Raw genomic sequence first — 20,200 nt, forward strand, 5'->3', positions numbered from 1 at the left:
ATTGGCAGTAGGCTTTGAAGTTCCAATAGCCCACACCATTCCCACTTAGGTCTCTCTTCCTTCTGTCTGTGGCTCAGGATGGAAGTGTTCAGCTACTTCTTGAGCACCATACCTGTCTGCCTGCTGTCATGGTCCCTGCCACCACAGTCATGGACGCTAACCCCTTAGAACCATGAGTCCCAAATTTCATGTTTTCTTTCGTCATCAGCTGATTTGTCACAGCAATAGAAAGGTAACTGAGACATTCATAAACAATCGGGTTAAAGAAGCACTGCCACCTGATATGTACACCCATTCTTAAGTGATTCCTTATTTGAATCAGGAGGAGCAACTCCTTGGTTACTTGGTATATCCAACCCCTCACTCCTAACTTCAGTCTTGCCTTTTACATAATCAGGAAAAGCCACATATATCAATTTTCTCAGTCTTCTTTATGGTGGGAGGAGGTGATATGAAAAATTCTGACTAATTAAGCATTCATGGAGCACTACTCTAAGGGTTTTCAGAAAAATCTCTTTCTCATAAGTAGGACGGAACTTGCTGGTATTGCCACATGCCTGCTTGCATTGTTTTGATCATAACTACAGAAGCTAGATGGTGACCAAGAGATAACAACCAAGATAATCACAGAACTGCCCACTTTAACACTGTTGAACTGAGAAAGAAGGGAGAAAACATAAAGACTCCATAAGTCATCACCACAAAACTGTCTTTTATTAACAAAACCAAAGAACCCTAAACACTTTTTGTGAACATTAACTTTTTCCCTTAAGATTTCAAAATGGTATTTTGTGTGTACATATTTTAAACTTTCCAACACATTTAAAATACAGTTGTTGACATAATACAAGCCTAAGAAATAAAAATGAGATGTTCTTAAATTTTATTTTAAACAGTTATAACTCTGAAATGGCCATATGTGACTCCTAAGTCCTGGTTCACATGCCATTTCCTTTGCCTCATGGGATGTCCAGCAGCACATGTAGTGGATACAAGGAAGGAAGTCAATGTCGTCACTGAAATGCACATGTGTTGATACCTAGTGGTAAGCAGGAAGGTGTGAATCTACCTGTCTTAAAAAGGAAATCTGTAAACAAAACAATCTCCACTTATTCTGTGGGCATTTTATTTTGCCCTCAGCATGTTGGTCCGAAAGATAGCAGTATCCACCAAACAAGCATTAGTAAACGTACTGGGGAGAGAGTCACTTCTACTGCTACTGCTCTGAGGGCCCTTGGCCAAAATCAGAGCCCTACAAGCTCCACATCGATGCTGACAAGGGCTTATAAGACAGCCCCAGGGGCTTCCTTCAAGAAACATATTCACTTCCCTTATACAGTAAAACATGCTTAGGAAATCTAGCCCCCTCGTACCATGAACAACAACCAAACTCTGAAATTTATGACAGGATGTCTAACCATATGCGAATCAAAATTAATAGCCTTAAAATAATTTTAAAAATTACCCAGATAATAATTGTCTTGTTTAAAATTGTTTTGTTCCTTACATGTATAAATTCAGCTCAGAATTTATTTTATCACTCCAAACTGGATGAAAAAATAAGGAATGTATTAGTTTCAAATTTATACTTTAGCAAAATGCAAAATAAATTTTTGAAGGGATATGGATAGATCTTTCTGGCATTACAACTACTGTTTTATATAGTAATAAGCTATTCTGAAAACAGTAAGGAGGTATCTGTTTTTAATAATATGTATCTGAGTAAATGTCTCAGAATTCCTAATGCTTAGTCATTAATTACATTAACCACAAGACAATAGAGGGAAGAGGTGTCAACTGTGCCCTCCTGAGCTCTGCAGTGCACTCTGATTTGCCCACTTTCATTCTGGTTCGGGAAGTCACCTCTCACGCATGCCCATGGAAAATGCGAACACGGTATTCTCACAGAATATCTACATCTGCTAGTTGATGGTCAGGACAGACGTCACACAACTGTTTGTTGATAGAGATGACATCCTAGTTTAGATACTATATACAAAAATGGGTGTCTGCCGCTTTTAACAGTCACATGTGCTCAGCTAAGAGTTCATGTACTGAGTGTGGCTTTTCTAGTTATTCAATTTACACCTATAGACAAGCACCAAGAAACATGCACACTACAAGGAGCCTAGAGATGAAGGATTCAGATCTCACACCTTTAAGGGACACGCTGTCTGTCACAGAATGCTGATGACATGGTTTCTATCGCTCATGCTCTAATTGGGGGTCTTTGCAACAAAGGGGGCTTGTGAAGGTTTCTGTCCTTCTGTCTTCTTCTTTTAGTGTTTACAGTAGGTTCTGTGTCAGGCACTAATCAGTCAGGGGGCTTTTGGTCCAACGAGTATGTTAGTTGTCTTTTTGCACCTTTTTAATCCTTCTGCAAAAAGCCAAGTTCAAATGCTGGAAACCGTGCTGTTTCTGGTGCCAGGATGTCAGAAAGAAAGTGAACAGCACCAGCCATACCTGCAAAGCAAAATGTGCATCTTTTAGGAACCACACGCGTTAGTCAATAGGACAAAGTGATATTTCGTCTCTTCCAGTACCGGGGGAGGTAAGGACATAAGGAAAAGCACCACCATCTATTTAAAATGACATCATTAAAAATAGCACCCAACAGGCAGTCATACCACTTTTTTCTGTGTGCATGTGCATGTGTGCGCACATGCGCCTCTCTCTCTCTCTCTCTCTCTCTCTCTCTCTGTGTGTGTGTGTGTGTGTGTGTGTGTGTGTATGTGTGTGTGTGTGCGCGCGCGCGCACGTGTGCGTGTGTATTTAGGCTTATGGATGCCACAGTGTGAGTACTGACCTCAGTAGACAATGTCAGGAGTCAGTCCTTGCCTTCCACTTTGTTTGAGACAGGGTCTCCATTGTTTTCTACTGCATGCATACCGGTGTGGCTAATTGGCAAGTGTCTGAGCTTCCTCCTGTCTCACTTCCCAATTCCTCTTTAAAACTGTGATTATACACCTGAGCTACACATCTACACATCCGGGGTCTGGAGGTTTTAACTCAGATTCTAACACATGTGTGACAGATAAGTTTATCTACTGAGCTTTCTCCTCTACTGTACTACACTATGTTTTAGGCAATGGCTTTGATTTATATCTTGCATATGACATGTTAAGAAGATACCCAAGCATCTAAGGATATAGATCTTGGCTGTGACTCAGTATTACAGTGCTTATCTAACTGGTGTGAGGGATTGAAGACCATAATCAGCAAACATGATTTAAAACCAAAGAGCAAACAAATGTCCTGAGGATTGTAAGACTGTTGCCAACGATATGTCCAAAAATGAAATGTTCCTCTCAGAGCTTTTATAATCTCCACCCAATTTTATATCTTCTTTAGCTTCTAAGAAAGTAATTTTTAATTAAGTGCGATTTGTTTATATCAACCCTCCCTCCAAAGTAGGGCACTGACTAAACAGCTTTTAAAACAGACTGACAAAAACACTGGGGGATGGGGGTTGGGGTTTGGGGTGTGAACTTCTTGTCTTCCCATGCCTCCAAGCCTGTGTGTCCACCTCAATCAGAGTAACTTTCCTCTCAGGTTCAGTTTGCTTAGTTTTTCTTTTGCCACAAAATTTACATACAAACAAATACATAAATCTTAAGTGTTCTCTGAATCTTCACAACTGTACAACCTGTATAAAACAAACGTCTCTTACAGTCCGGATCTCGATCCATGTGTCCCTGCATTCTGTGTCCATTCTGTCATTAAGTGGAACTGACTGCCACAGATAAGCTTTGTCTGCTTCAGAACTTGACCAGGATGGAATCCCCATGCAGCCTCTGGGGCCTAGAATCCCTATGCAGCCTCTGGGGCCTAGAATCCCTATGCAGCTTCTGGGGCCTAGAATCCCCATGCAGCTTCTGGGGCCTAGAATCCCCATGCAGCCTCGGGGGCCAAGAATCCCCATGCAGCTTCTGGGGCCTAGAATCCCTATGCAGCCTCTGGGGCCTAGAATCCCCATGCAGCTTCTGGGGCCTAGAATCCCCATGCAGCCTCTGGGGCCTAGAATCCCTATGCAGCTTCTCGGGCCTAGAATCCCTATGCAGCCTCTGGGGCCTAGAATCCCCATGCAGCCTCTGGGGCCTAGAATCCCTATGCAGCTTCTGGGGCCTAGAATCCCCATGCAGCCTCTGGGGCCCTGCTTCCTTAGTTAGACTCGTGCAACTGGCATCTGTTTTATGGCTGCCAGCAGTCTGTCCTTCTTACGGAGTACTATGTCAGAGTACTGTTTCTTTGTTAGAGGACAGTCAGAGACTGTTTATTTTGTTGCTAAAGAAAATTTGGGCTGGTCCTATCTTTCCCTACAATTTTTTACTTGACGAAAAGGCTTTAGAGGCTTAATGAATAAATGATTCCCGGACCTATTAGGACCCATTATAATCAGAAAGTAGCCCTTAATGCCTTTGAGAGGACCCTAGAGAAGCCTCAGGAAAGCTTGTTTCTGAATTTCACAGGCAGGTGTCAGTCCCACAGAATGCTGCCAGTGAAAGAGTGGGCACTCCAGGAGGACATCAAATACAGCTCAGTGCTCTAAAGCTGTCAGAGTCCTAGTAAGAACTTGGTTAGTAGTTACTGCTAGGTCTATCTGTCATGCATTGATGAGGCACAGAGAAAACATGACCAGTTGACTTCCCAGTCATAGAAGTTCAAACGTGGAATTCTGACCCAATGGGAAATTAAAGTTCCTATGTTAAAGTTGAATATATAAGCATCAGTGGCCTCCACTTAGAGTTCAGATATTAACTTCTGTTGTTGGATATAAATACAACTCATGTTTATCTTTTCCTGAGACAGGGCCTCAATACAGAGCCTAGGCCAGACTCGTACTCATGATCTAATGCTACTACCAATGTGATGCGATTACAGGTAAGGACCACCATGTCATGACTGAGTATTTAAACATGTCATATATTTTTATGATGTAAACAACTAAAGTTTTTATTCTGAGAAATATTTTTCCTTATGACTTCAGCTTATACAGAAAAAGCATTGATAAAATCTGTTTCCTGGGGCTGGAGAGATGGCTCAGCAGTTAAGAGCATTGACTACTCTTCCAGAGATCCTGAGTTCCATTCCCAGCTACCACATGGTGGCTCACAACCATCTGTAATGGGGTTTAATGCCCTCTTCTGGTGTATCCGAAAACAGCAACAGTGTACTCTCATAAATAAATAAATCTTTAAAAAAGATCTATTTCCTATCTACTTGATTTGCAATAAATAAATTTTTCCTTCTGAAGTTTACTTTGGGATATAGTCATAAGATGTGGTTCTAAAGTTATTATCAATTTATCCTAATGTTATAAAGTCTATGCACTGTGATTTATAAGTTAGCCAAAACATGTCAGTACTCACACTGTGGCATGCATAAGCCTGAATACATACACACACACACACACACACACACACACACACACACACACACATACACACACAAAATATTTGGGAGGCCAAATATACTGGTGCACACCTTTAATCAGAGCACTTAGGAGGCAGGGGCAGGCAGATCTGTATGAGAATGAGGCTAGCCTTAGCTACATATCAAATTCCAGGACAGTCAAGACTACAGGGAGAGACTTTATCATAAAAAATCAAATAAACATAGCCGGGCAGTGGTGGCGCACCCCTGTAATCCCAGCACTCTGGGAGGCAGAGGCAGGCGGATTTCTGAGTTCGAGGCCAGTCTAGTCTACAGAGTGAGTTCCAGGACAGCCAGGGCTATACAGAGAAACCCTGTCTTGGAAAAAAAAAAACCAAATCCAAAAAAAAAAAAAGAAAGAAAAATCAAATAAACAAACAAAAAAGATCTCTCTGTCTCTAGAACTTCAATTATAATTATAATAGTATATTAATTATAGTATATTCTTATATATTATATTTATTAACTGGGAAGACAAATTATTGTTAATTTAACTAATGGCTTTGTTATTATTATTAGTAAACATATTGAACTCTCTTTAATATTCACTCTTATTTTTTTAATTATTAATATCCAATTACTACTTTCCATTAATATAGTTGCTAGTAATTCTTTATATAATTTAAAGAATTAACTGTATCAAATATCTACTCAAAATTCCCATAAACATATAGAATAAATATATATATATATATATATATATATATATATATATATATGTTAGTTTTCACAGAGGAAATGCAGAAGAATAAACATGCTATCTTCCCCCCCCCAACAGTAAGCCTCCCAGGCTTTGTCTGCATGTGTACTTCATAGAAGTTCTGAAATTTTTTAAAATACTTGCAGGACCACAATATAGCAAGATCAATAGGCTTGCTATCGTTGTGTTTTAGTTTTACTGAAGTTTTACTCAAGCAACACCAAATGTCCTAATGCTAGCCCTCAAAACACATACAATTTTATGTCTGTTTTTAAACTCTTACCTTCAAAGAGGGAATAAGGTCTGTCAGGAATGCGGCATCCATGTGCTCCGTAATCTAGACACCACTCTGCAAACTAAAAGGAAAGACATTTACTTTTAAGAATAGAATTTTTAAGAGACAATGAATAGGACACTTTAATGAGTTTATAAGAATTGAAGAGAGGGCTGAGATACGGCTCAGTGGCTAAGGGCACCTGTGCTCTGCCAGAGGACACGAGCTTGATTCTAAGCACCCACACCAAGTGGCTCACAAACACCCAAACTGCCATCCTTGATGGGAATTGTCTCCTCTGGCCTTTGAGCACTTACACGTATATGCAGTCCTACAGACAGACACACATAATTAAGAACATTAAAAATAACTTGAAAAAATAACTAAAGAAGGCAGTTTGGGCAGCAGTGATTCCAGGGCTCTGAACTGTACTGTATGGCCAAAACTCACTGGTAGGATGAGACCTTTCCTTGTTGCTTTCTTCCTCTGTAGGTCACATCTACCTTAAAACACTGTAGGGACACCTGGAGAAGAAATGCACAATAACAACAGCACCCTGTTCCTCCCACACCCCTGTTCCATCTAAATGGGAATCCCTGGCTCAGATCCTGCCTTCAGCCTTAGCTGCTGGCTCCCTCTAGCCTGGGTTGCTTATGGAGACCATGTTCAGCATTCTCCCTTTCCTCAGCCTCCTCACATTTACTGCCTTATAAACTGTTGCTGGAACAATCCTCCAGTGTGGAAAGATCTCAGCTCTTAGCTCTCTACTGTACAGGTTTTATACTCTAAATAAGTTAATGCTAAGTTAATGCTGTCCTTATCCCACAAACATGGCCCTGGTATGTAACTCATTGCTTCTCCACTAATGATTCAACAAACACTGATGTGGAAACCCAAGCACTTCCTGATTCTTCCCCACCAGATCGACAGTGATTTTTTTCTAAAGAAGAGTCTTAACATGGACCCTCCATTTTCCAAATTGGTTTTCAGTCTGGCTGCTGATTAAAATTCACTTTTAAGCCCTGAAAATCACTGATAAGAGGGAATTTTACTTAAATGATCTCAAGTCCAACTGGTGCTCAGGTGTAGTCAAGGTTGAGAATTGCTCTGTACATGTCTGACTTAAAGTCTTAACATGGCACTGAAATGCTCCCTCTCTAAGACACACTAAGATGTTTCCTGACATCTTTGTATTACTATTTGATCTAGAGGAGCTGAAGGGATTTACAGCCCCATAGGAAGAACAATGATCTCAGCCACCCAGAAGCCCCAGGACTCCCAGGGACTAAACCATCAACCAAGGTACACATGGTTCCAGCCAAAAATGTGGCAGAGGAATGCCTTGTTGGGCATCAGTGGGAGGAGTCGTCCTTGGTCAGGTAAAGGCTCAATAGAGGCTCCAACAAAGGGAAATTGAGGGAAGGGAGGTGGGAATGTGTCGGGTGGGAGAGAATATACATGGAGGCAAGGGGTGGGAGGAGGGGTTGGAGGTCTTTAGGGAGGAAGACAATAGTCCTATCCTGAGGAGGAAATCAGGAAAGGTTTTACCATTGGCAATGTAAATGAAGACAATAGTCAATAAAAATAATAAAATAAAAGGAATTTATGCCACTTTACCAGCTAACTCTCTTTCTAACTGACTTGCAAAATATCATTTTTTTTAAGAAGCAGATCTCACTATTTATTTAACCATCTAACACTGTACTTACCTGTGCCTCTAGCTCCTGTTCTGCCCTGAACCAATGATCTAGCAACCATGAATTTTATATCATTCCCTTAGGTGAACCTCCCAGTCACTGGGCAGGAAGGTTCCTGTCTAAAATATTCCTCACTCCCCTTTGAATAACTCCCAGGCATTCTTCCGGTTTTGGCCTAAACCTCATTTTCTGACCTCCAAAGACTAGATGGGGCTCTGCCTTCTTAAGTGTTTCTACAGCATCCTGTGATCATTCTGTGAGTGTCAGAACCCTACAAGTAAATGCATTCGCAGGGTTTCCAAAATGGGGAGGCCTGTTCTATTTGGGCTGGACAAAACAAAACAACAATGATAAGAACACCTCATAATGGTAGCAGGGTTCATTGTCCAAATGGTATTAAAAATATGTTATCCATAATGTCTCATGTGTCACAAACCACTGCATTTTGGTGTATCTCTCTATCATTTCAGTGTATGTACATAATTACATAATGTAAAACATACATAGTAATAAAAATAATACAGGTAAACATTTACCAAGTCTGGCTTCATGCCATTTATCAAAATACACTCTGAGCATATTTAATTGTTCCAATTTGAGTCCATGTGCTACTGATGGACATACTACAGGGGAATAATCTTCAATAAGTATGATCATGAAGCTTATATTTCATCAGTTTGAGCCAATTATTAAGCAAAAGATTCAATATATGACTGGTAGTATTAAAGACTCTGAAGAATGTCATAGTCAAAGTAACATTGGAATGGCAAAGATGTCCTATGCACATTGCAGGGGAAAGTACATTTTTTGGTGGAGGAAATGGGTAATAACAGTTTAGCCTCCATTCTACTGAGAGGGAAGAACACTGCTATCTGATGAAGTCTGCCTGAAAGTGGTGTAGGATGGGCCAAGGAGGCAGAGTACTAGGAAAGGGTCAAGCCATGCAGGACTACAGAAACCCGCAGACACGAGGGTAGCTTTGACATGCAGTTTAATGGGAAACCAATGAAGGATTTATTTAACTAGGAACAACTGTAGAAAGTTGGAATGTTAAATCAATTAATTCTTAAAACATCTTTAGTAAATAATCATTTTCTCCCCTTTTTTTTCAAATAAGGAAACTGAGGCTTTAAGAATAAATGTACTTTAAGACAATAAAGCTTTTATATAAGGCAGGTATGATGTCAAAGATCTGTGCCCCTAGAATTGGGAGGTGGAGCATGAAGATCAGTTCCGGTTCATGATCGTTCGTGGCAACAGCAAACCAAGGTCCATCTGTGCTAGCTCAGACTTTTTCTCAAAAACCAACTGAACATATAAATGTTTCTACACAGAGCTGTATTCTGACCAGGCAGGATGATTCCAGAACTTGTGCTCTTTAGAACAACCTTCATGTTTGCTACCTTCACCTCAGAGAGTCACAGAGGGCCCAAGGGCAAGGCTGTGCTAGAAGAAACACATTAGCCTGGGACTGGGAGGAACAGGCTCAAAGAAGGAAGGGGAGTTGCACTTTTGGAATCTGTTCTGGGAAGTTCAGAAGCGGTGTGGATTAGAGATAGTCTCACCTTACAAGCTCGATACAGATACTTCTTATCCTGTGTCAGGTGATAAAGGGACAAAAAGGAGTAACCATTTCCAGAGGTTCCATGGCAGATTCCATAACCTTTCCGGAGCAGACCTCGCTGCCAAATCACATCACTGCATTCCATGGCCTCTTTCAAGTATTTTTCCTCCTTAAAAACCTGGAGAGAAAGGAACCGAAAACATTAGCAAAATGTTTTGTATAAGAGTCAGAAAAATACTTCCCCATTGATTAAAAAACTATACATTATGAAACAGATATGGCATTAGGGTTAAATGCACACAAGAACCTCTCCATCTAGCCAGGTCCTTCTCACAGTCTAACTCAGTGAGTCTCTCCACCACAGATCCTCCTTAATCTGCCAGGCCTAGCCCTGGTGCCACATCCAGTGTCCAGGCCTACTTAGTCTAGCCACCTGTGCCTGTGTGGCAATCAACCACCAGGCACAGCTTTTAAGCTTCCAACAGGACCTGCCCTTCCTGCCCCTGAACCCACAAGTCCTTGGCACAACACATGCAACCTCTCTATCCAGGCAGATCTACCTTATACTCAAGGCTTGAACCAGGACTCACATCCTGCATTACAGACCAGTCTACCCTGTTCCCCTGACTTTAACTCATTTTCAACCTTCAAGCACAATCTCACCCCCACATTCTCTCTTCTGCTCCAACCTGCACTATCCATATCAGACACAGACCTAACAAGAGAGGTGCCCATGCCTAGCTCACACTGGAAAAATTACAAACAATACGAGAGGTCGTTCCAGTATCTTCTCTCCAAAACCAACATCACTGCATTCCGTGGCCTCTTTCAAGTATTTTTCCTCCTTTCCTGTAGAAATGTTTGCCAAAGAGAAATACCTAGATAAGCCATAGGATACAGATTTAAAGGAATAATTATAGATTTTTTTTCAAAAGATAAAGGAGTTTAAAGAAGACATGAAAATAAAAACAAAACACTTGCAATACAAACATACATCAAAAAAGAATATCTATCCACCATGACCAAGTTGACTTTATCCTTGAAATCCAAATGGTTCAAAATACACAAGTCAATAAATGTTATAAACAACATAAATTGACTTAAACAACAACAACAAAATCACATGATCATCTCGATGTAGAAAAAGGTCTTTTATACAATTCAAAATGACTCCATGATGAAAGTTCTAGATAACATAGGACTGAGGAAACAAACTTGAATACAATAAAAGCTATGTACGAGAAACTCAAGCCAGCATCATCCTAGAGAAAGCTTGAAGCAATCTCCCCTGAGTCAGGCACGAGACAGGGACACCCACTATCCCCGCTGACTTTCAGTATTTTGCTCCATGCACTTGCTGGAACACATGAGAGTGAAATTAGTTACAAATACAAAAACAAGTCAAACTATCCCTACTTGACAGTATATACACATTAGAGAGTCCAAAAGTTTTACTAGAAATTAAAAAAAAAAAAATCAGCAATTCACCAATCTGAATTACAGAAAAGCAAAAGAAAAGCAAAAGAAAAGCCTTATAGGGAAATTATGGCCAAACATTTACAAAGTGTAGTGAAGAAGGTAAGTTTGCGAACTCACAAAGTCCAAGAGAACCACCAATTCAACTCGTCCTGGCAGGAAAGGGACCTGCTAGCTCCCGTCCCCACAGTTTATCATCTGGTCACACTTCTACACTCACCATCGAATCTGCCTGCACCCTGCAACACCCTCATCAGTCTCGTGTCCTGCTGTGGCCTCCATTCCCCAGGTAACTGCCCTAGAATCCCACACTGACCCCAAGAACCACTCGTCCTTCAACTTCCCTGCCCTTCTCTGGCTCCGTTTCCTTCCACATATGCACACAGGACTCTCACGGCCAACTTCATGGCCCACTGCTCTCTAAGAACTAAGAGCAACTCCCCAGACTACTAAAGATTTTTACCTAGAGTTAAGAGATTTTGAACTAGAAGGCCTGCTACTGGGCTTAGAAACTTCTGATACCTGATCTGAACATCAACACTACATTGCTACCAGACTGAACCCTAAACTCCTTTCAGCTGAAAACAATCTGGCAAGTTTGGGTCATTGGAAACAGAGATCCAAACATTCAGTCAACAAAGGAATACAGCAGAATTTCCATCCCAAGAAATACTACCAACAACCTAACTGCAGATGTTTAGGTCACATTTCAATAACACAAGCTACATAAAGAACCAAGATAATAGATTATCACCATAAAGGCAGTACCCTCATAGTGATTTAACCCCCCAAAAAGCACCTCAGGTGATATACAAAATAATGATTCAAAAACAGTAATAATGCATATGAACAAGGAACTCAAAGAAGATATGAACAAATACCAGAATAAAGACTGTGAAAACTGTGAGTAGCAAAACAATATAAGACATGAAAATATAATAAAGAGAATCAAAGAAACATATGAAACACCAAATAGAATAAAAGAAATAAAAGTAACCCCTCATGTCATCTAATAGTCAAAACACTAAATTTACAGAAGAATGGATATTGAAAGCTGCAAGAAAGATCAAGTTTCACAACAGATCCAATCCAATCCCTCCCCTCACCTCAAACTCATGGCCTCCAAATAATTATTGTTTTACACACACACACACACACAAAACATAGCACATAAAAATTTTAGTATAATCTGTTCAGGCCATTTAGCGTTGCTCATATGTATGTGTTTACGGCTGACGACTTTGAATTGGATCACTTATCTGGGGACTCCTCCCTAGAGAAAACTGAAACTCCTTTGTTTAGGGTGGGGCCTTGTGAGATTTACCCATTTGTGATAGTCTTGTATTTTCATTTTTCATGTCTTGTTTAGGAGCCCATATGGTTGAGATTTCGTGGGTCCAGATTCTCTATCACATATACAAGAATTATCATGCAGCAGTTATTCTACCACCACTCATGGTCTTCTGAGTGTTACATGTAGGGGTTGTACTGAAGATATGTATCAGTTGCTGTGAGGAACCCTATAGAGAACTGTTCTCTGAATTTGGAGCAGTTGCATCTTTCTGTAATGGTCAATACTACAAAAAGATTTTTTTTTCTTTTTCTTTTTTTCTTAATGAGATGAGAGCTATATTTACCCGTGAGTAGAAGGATAAATATTTAGAATGTGGTTGAAGACTATACTAGTTTAGAGAGATGGCAGTAATGGGTTTGTTCCCCTCTAGGGTCCTGGCTTCACCAGTTCTGGGTAGTGGGCTAGTTTTACCATGTCGGGCATGAGTTCTTTCCTGTGGTAATTTGAATAAGAACATTTCCTATAGGCTCTGGAATCTGAACATTTGCTCTCCGGTTGGTGATACAGTTCAGTGAGACTTGGGAGATATGGCCCTTGGAGAAAATATATCACTGGGTACACTTTCAGGTTTTGAAAGCCACATGGCTTTTCTAGTTCACTCTCTGCTTCCTTCTTACAGTTTAAGATGTGAGCCTCCAGTTCTGCTCCAAGCAGTGTGAGTGCGGCTCAATGCCACACTCCCTTGTCATGACAGACTATTAATTCTCTGGAGCTATAATAAGAGAACTGACAGGAGGTAATGGAGAAGTGACCAAATAGAAAGTCCCTTCTGTAAGTATAAGCTACCGTGGGCATGGAGTTTTATACAGCAATAGGAGAGTAAACTAACGTGGGGCCTCCATTTTTCCTTTCCTCCACCACTGTGCACCATATTCCTGACTTGGCTTCTCATCATATCTTTTCACAACATTTTCAGAACTAATAGATTCCTGGCCAAGAAAGAAAAGCAAAATTGTCCAATTTCTCAAGTGATTCAGATAAAATTTGTATAAAATCAGGTGCAACTCCAAGAGAGGACATTGGAGGAGAAAGAAGAAGAATTAACACAATGGTGAGACTGGGGTTTAAACTGAATCATGGTTGTTAATTCTACCAAATGGAGTTTAACATTCTGAACTTGATGACTTGGTCATGTTTAAATTGTGGTTGTGATTTGTTCAGTAATAAAATTTGTTACCTCTCAAAAGAATAAAAAGAAAAAGAAAAAGTAAACTGACATAGAAGCTGGTTCTAGGTTTGTGGGATATTGCTGTTAAAATCCTGATTATACTGGTTTGTTTTGGTTTTGCTGTTGTTTTGGCTTATTTGTTTGTTTGTTTGCTTGCTTTTAGGAATGGTGAAATTTGGGGGACTTTGAACTAGAAAAGTGGTTGAACTCTGTGCTTACCAGGAGACTAATACTGTGGAGAGAAAGGCAGATTGTAGCAGAAGGGCCCAAGAGCCTCAGGAAGGAAGCAAGAACTGGAAGAACAACTAGGCGCCACACATACTGGTGCATCTGGTAGCACCTATCTTGCCAAGGTCCAGCCTCAGCATGAAGAGGGTCCTGAGAAAGCAGGAATGGGAGCGGCACTCATTCACTTATAACTCAGACTCAGTAGTGGATGCAATCTGTCAGTTCAAGTGCTCTTTCTTTGCCCAGTGATTCTCATCTTTCTTCCTTCTCCTTTCTTTTTCCTTCTTTAAAACAGAGAGCATGAACCCAGACTTGTATTTACTAAAGCCATATCAAGGCTTTGACCATTGTTAATGTTTCTAGAAAACTTGAAATTTATATAAATTGTATGAATCCAAGATCATTAGTCTCAACCCCTGCTTTCTTTTTTTTTTTATCTTTTTTTTATTGGATATTTTCTTTATTTACATTTCAAATGTTATCCCCTCTCCTGGTTTCTCCCCTCCTGGAAACCCCCTATCCTGTCCCCCCTCTCCCTGCTTCTATAAAGGTGTTCCTCCACCCACCCACCCACTCCCATCTCCCCGCCCTCAATTCCCTACACTGGGGCATTAAATCTTCATAAAACCAAGGACCTCTCCTCCCATTGATGCCTGACAAGGCAATCCTCTGCTACATGTGCAGCTGGAGCCATGTGTACTCCTTGGTTGGTGGTTTAGTCCTTGGGAGCTATGGGAGGGGGGTGTCTGGTTGATTGATATTGTTGTTCTTCCTGTGGGGTTACAAACCCCTTCAGCTCCTTCAGTCCTTTCTCTAACTCCTCCATTGGGGACCCTGCACTCAGTGCAATGGTTGGCTGCAAGCATCTGACTCTGTATCTGCCAGGTTCTAGCAGAACCTTCCAAGAGACAACTATATCAGGCTCCTGTCAGGAAGCACTCCTTCGCATTCATAATAGTGTCTGCGTTTGGTAACTGTATATAGGATAGATCCCCAGGTAGGACAGTCTCTGGATGGCCTTTCCTTTAATCTCTGCTCTACACTTTGTCTCCATATTTGCTCCTGTGAGTATTTTATCCCCCTTTCTAAGAAGGACCAAAGCATCCACACTTTGTCTTCCTTTTCTTGAGCTTCATGTAGTCTGTGAGTTGTATCTTAACCCCTGTTTTCTTAAAACAGAAACTAAATACAAAGCAGAAGCACATTTCCTTATAGATTTTACACATCCTATTCTTCATGGGTAGCTGGGAATAGCTCTTGGGTTTCCTGGTACAGCACACAGCAGTCCTTAGTAACTACTTTCATGTTAGAACAGAAAGGTAACAGACTACTTAGGTTGAAATGATTTCTTACAAAGTTTTAAATTTTATGCAAGTAAAGCAGCTGGCTCTCTCCAATATCTCTCCAGTCATGATCATCTCCAATCCTTCAAATAGCTAGGAGAATGAGGTACTAACTTTTCACATGCTTGTACTTCATCTTTTAATGCTCTAATCTTTGTTTCCTGTCCTACCAATTCCATGGCATCTTGTCCAAAATTGACAACCTCTCTATGAACGTTAATTCACTAGCCCACTGTCCTTTCCCATTAAACCATACTCTCCTTCTAATACTGCTTCCAGGTCATATACAAGCCTTCCTCCTATAAGATAAACCCATCTATCAATTGATTGTTTTGTATAGATCCTTTCTTTTTTTTTCCTATACATGCCTTTTCTTCTTAGACCACTTTAACTCTCTTGTCATTGATGTCCCCAAGTTCACCCTAGCTAATTTAATTCAGCAGTCATTGGACCAGACAGTATATGTATCTCCTCATATAATTCCGAATTTGAGGCCAAGTCTAGCAATGAGCAATTTCTACAAAGGACCATTTAGCTTTTATGGCTTCTGTGGTTACGTTGTCTAGATCCTTTCCCATGGCCCTAAAGGGCAAGAAGGCCTATTCCTCATCCTCCACGGCCTCATGACCAGCTCCATTCCTCATTCTTGAGAACTTCATGCTTCATTTATTATAGAGTGATGAGCTCTGAGTAATGGGGGAAGTCTATACTCCAGAAAGAGAGACTGAAAGTAAAAATAGAAGAGACATCAGATCAGCTTCAGGGCAACAGCAACCATCAGCACACCCAGGAGTAATGGCCTGGCAATGCTCTGGGGCCAGGAACTGTGTCACACCTCCCCTTACATAGCCGTGCTGGACCTGGCACTGTCTATCTATCGGCTATTTAATTATATATCATCTAACACCCATCTAACTATCATCTAACATAGATCTATCTGTCATCTCTCTATTTCTCTATCTATTCATCTATATGTATGCACTATGAAATATGTATACACTTATATTTTTCCTACTTAATTGGCCATTCATATTCATATGTTTGATAAAGAAGCTGGCTACTTTCTGCCTTTATCTTAACAATTTACCTTAGGCTGAGTTTATAATGGACGATTTCTTTGACAGAGGTAATTTGAAGCCAGCACAATATTGAATCTGTGGTATGATTATTATTAAAGACTATTATGTGACTCTACAATAAACAAGAGTAAGTGAGGCAAAAAGAAATACAAATGTTATTAACCAATAAAAAGGACACTAGGAAGCAATGTTGCAGCCAAGACTTGTTAAGAACTTGCTGAAACTTCCTACAGTTTTAGAAAGTCACCAAGGCCAGAAAACCTGTGGCAGGGAGTCCCCAGTGAAGGCTTTGAAGGGACATGAGCCCCTGAGATACACACCAGAGTATCTATCTACACACTAGTATAGCGCTCTGTCTGTCTATCCGTCCTCCCATACATTCATCTATATACACTTGTTTCCTAGTACACTGGTGTTTGTAGGACAGTCATTTTCACAGTATTTATTCGAACAATCTGTGAGTATTAGAGGTCTTTCCACTTTTGATGTCTTCCTCAATCTCTTTCTTCAGACATAAGTTTTTACTTAGAGGTCTTTACCTCCTTAGTTAGGTTTATTTCTACGGTTTCTTTTTCTTTTTTTTCCCAAGATATTGTGAATGGTATCATTCCCATGATCTCTTATTTTATTGGATATATTCTTTATTTACATTTCAAATGATTTCCCCTTTCCTGGATCCCCCCTCCCTGAAAGTCCCATAAGCCCTCTTCCCTCCCCCTGTTCCCCAATCCACCCCTTCCAGCTTCCCTGTCTGGTATTCCCCTACACTGCACAGAGCCTTTCCAGAAGTAGGGGCCTTTCCTTCCTTCTTCTTGGGCATCATTTGATTTGTGAATTGTGTCTTGGGTATTCAATGTGTCTTTTGTTGCTGTTATAGAGAGGCTAGTAATTTCTGCAAGGTGATTTTTGTATCTATTTGGCTCAAAGAGTTGATAACGTCTGTACATTTTCTAGTAGAATCTTTAGGATCTTTTATGTATAAGATCATGTGATCTACAAAGAGATAGCTTAACTTCTTTTCTGACCTGTGACCCTTAACTTTCTTTTTCTTGTCTTTCTGCTTTACAGTGACTCTAATACTATATTGAAAATAAGTGGGATACTGAACAGCTCTTTGTCAGTCCTGATTTTATTTATTTTTGCTTTATTTTTTTTATTTGATATAATTTATTTACATTTCAAATGATTTCCCCTTTTCTAGCCCCCCACTCCCCGAAAGTCCCGTAAGCCCCCTTCTCTTCCCCTGTCCTCCCACCCACCCCTTCCCACTTCCCCGTTCTGGTTTTGCCCTATACTGCTTCACTGAGTCTTTCCAGAACCAGGGGCCACTCCTCCTTTCTTCTTGTACCTCATTTGATGTGTGGATTATGTTTTGGGTATTCCAGTTTTCTAGGTTAATATCCACTTATTAGTGAGTGCATACCATGATTCACCTTTTGAGTCTGGGTTACCTCACTTAGTATGATGTTCTCTAGCTCCATCCATTTGCCTAAGAATTTCATGAATTCATTGTTTCTAATGGCTGAATAGTACTCCATTGTGTAGATATACCACATTTTTTGCATCCACTCTTCTGTTGAGGGATACTTGGGTTCTTTCCAGCATCTGGCAATTATAAATAGGGCTGCTATGAACATAGTAGAGCATGTATCCTTATTACATAGTGGGGAATCCTCTGGGTATATGCCAAGGAGTGGTATAGCAGGATCTTCTGGAAGTGAGGTGCCCAGTTTTCGGAGGAACCGTCAGACTGATTTCCAGAGTGGTTGTACCAATTTGCAACCCCACCAGCAGTGGAGGAGTGTTCCTCTTTCTCCACACCCTCTCCAACACCTGCTGTCTCCTAAATTTGTAATCTTAGCCATTCTGACTGGTGTAAGTTGAAATCTCAGGGTTGTTTTGATTTGCATTTCCCTAATGACTAATGAAGTTGAGCATTTTTTAAGATGCTTCTCCACCATCCGAAGTTCTTCAGGTGAGAATTCTTTGTTTAACTCTGTACCCCATTTTTTAATACGGTTGTTCGGTTTTCTGGAGTCTAACTTCTTGAGTTCTTTATATATATTGGATATTAGCCCTCTATCTGATGTAGGATTGGTGAAGATCTTTTCCCAATTTGTTGGTTGCCGTCAATATAGTTAAAATGGCCATTTTGCCAAAAGCAATATACAGATTCAATGCAATACCCATCAAAATTCCAACTCAATTCTTCACAGAGTTAGAAAGAGCAATTATCAAATTCATCTGGAACAACAAAAAACCCAGGATAGCTAAAACTATTCTCAGCAACAAAAGAAAATCTGGGAGAATCAGTATCTCTGACCTCAAGCAATACTACAGAGCAATAGTGTTAAAAATTGCATGGTATTGGTACAGTGACAGGCAGGAGGATCAATGGAACAGGATTGAACATCCAGAAATGAACCCACACACCTATGGCCACTTGATCCTCGACAAAGAGGCTGAAAACATCCAATGGAAAAAAGATAGCCTTTTCAACAAATGGTGCTGGTTCAACTGGAGGTCAGCATGCAGAAGAATTCGAATTGATCCATCCTTATCTCCTTGTACTAAGCTCAAATCCAAATGGATCAAGGACCTCCACATAAAGCCAGACACTCTGAAGCTAATAGAAAAGAAACTGGGGAAGACCCTTGAGGACATCGGTACAGGGAGAAAGTTTCTGAACAGAACACCAATAGCTTATGGTCTAAGAGCAAGAATTGACAAATGGGACCTCATAAAATTACAAAGTTTCTGTAAGGCAAATGACACCATCAAGAGGACAAATCGGCAACCAACAAATTGGGAAAAGATCTTATTTTTGCTTTATAGTTTTATGGTTTGTTGTTTGTTTGTTTTGAGACAAATTATCTTTCTATGTTACCCTGGCTGCCCTGGAACTTACTATGTAGACTTAAATTCACAGAGATCCACTAACCTCTGGCTCCTGAGTACTGGGATTAAAGAAGTACACCACCATGCCCAGAGAAGACCACTGAAGTTTGTTATCCAATACAAAATGGCCAGGCCCAAAACTCATATACAAGTAGTGTCATGTATACTGAACACATTGTTAATTATATACTGTGGAATGTATTGTATGTATATACGTATATGTATATGTATATGTATATATGTATATATATTTAGAGAAAAAGAGGCCATAAACTTGAAAGAAAGCTGGAGATACATTGGAGGGGTTAGAGGGAGGAAATGGAAGGGGTAAAAAAATATTATTTTGTAATCTCTCTTATCGCTCTCTCTTCTTCCCCTTCCTCTTCCTTATTTTCTTCTCTTTTCCTCTCTTCTCCTCTCCTCTCCTCTCCTCTTCTCTCTCTCTCTCTCTCTCTCTCTCTCTCTCTCTCTCTCTCTCTCTCTCTCTCTCTCTCTCATTTAAATAAATAAGTCAAATTTGTGGGCATGTGCTTGCAGTCTGGGTGCTGGTGGAGAAATGCTGATCCCTGAAGCTCAGTGGCCAGCCAGTCTAGCCTACTCAGGGCCGTGAGGAATCCAGGAAAAGTGAGATGAATGCTTCCAGAGGAACATGTCCAAGGCTAACCAATGGCCCTCATTACATGGACACACACATGTACATGAGGATATGTAAGCATACAATGCATACAAATGCGCAGATAAATAATTAAAATAAAAAGTGGAAAGTAAGGTGGGGAGATGGCTCAGTAGTTAAAGCATGAGTCCTTGAGTTCAGATCCCCACAATCCATGTGAAGCTGGCTGTGATGGTGCACATTTGCAATCTTAGCATTCCTATCCTATCCGGAGAAAGGAATCAGAGAAAAGGCAATCCTCAGAACCACACAGGTCAGCAAAATGACAACAGACCCTGCTCAAACATGATGGAAGGCAAAGCCCAACACTGAA

General features: G+C 40.5%; 1 protein-coding gene across 1 annotated transcript in view; it reads right to left on the reverse strand.

Moving 5' to 3' along the window:
- Positions 1-692: 692 nt before the first annotated feature.
- Lancl2 (LanC like glutathione S-transferase 2) overlaps positions 693-20,200 on the reverse strand; it is a 49,325-nt gene continuing 29,817 nt past the window's right edge. The window contains exons 7-9 of the mRNA XM_052173813.1: positions 9,670-9,846; positions 6,417-6,489; positions 693-2,463 (exon numbers count right to left, since the gene is read on the reverse strand). Coding sequence (XP_052029773.1) covers positions 2,369-2,463; positions 6,417-6,489; positions 9,670-9,846 — 345 coding nt within the window. The 3' untranslated portion in view covers positions 693-2,368. The remainder of the gene's footprint in view (positions 2,464-6,416; positions 6,490-9,669; positions 9,847-20,200) is intronic.

This window comes from Apodemus sylvaticus, chromosome 2, assembly GCF_947179515.1.
Source record: "Apodemus sylvaticus chromosome 2, mApoSyl1.1, whole genome shotgun sequence".
Classification (NCBI taxonomy): domain Eukaryota; kingdom Metazoa; phylum Chordata; class Mammalia; order Rodentia; family Muridae; genus Apodemus; species Apodemus sylvaticus.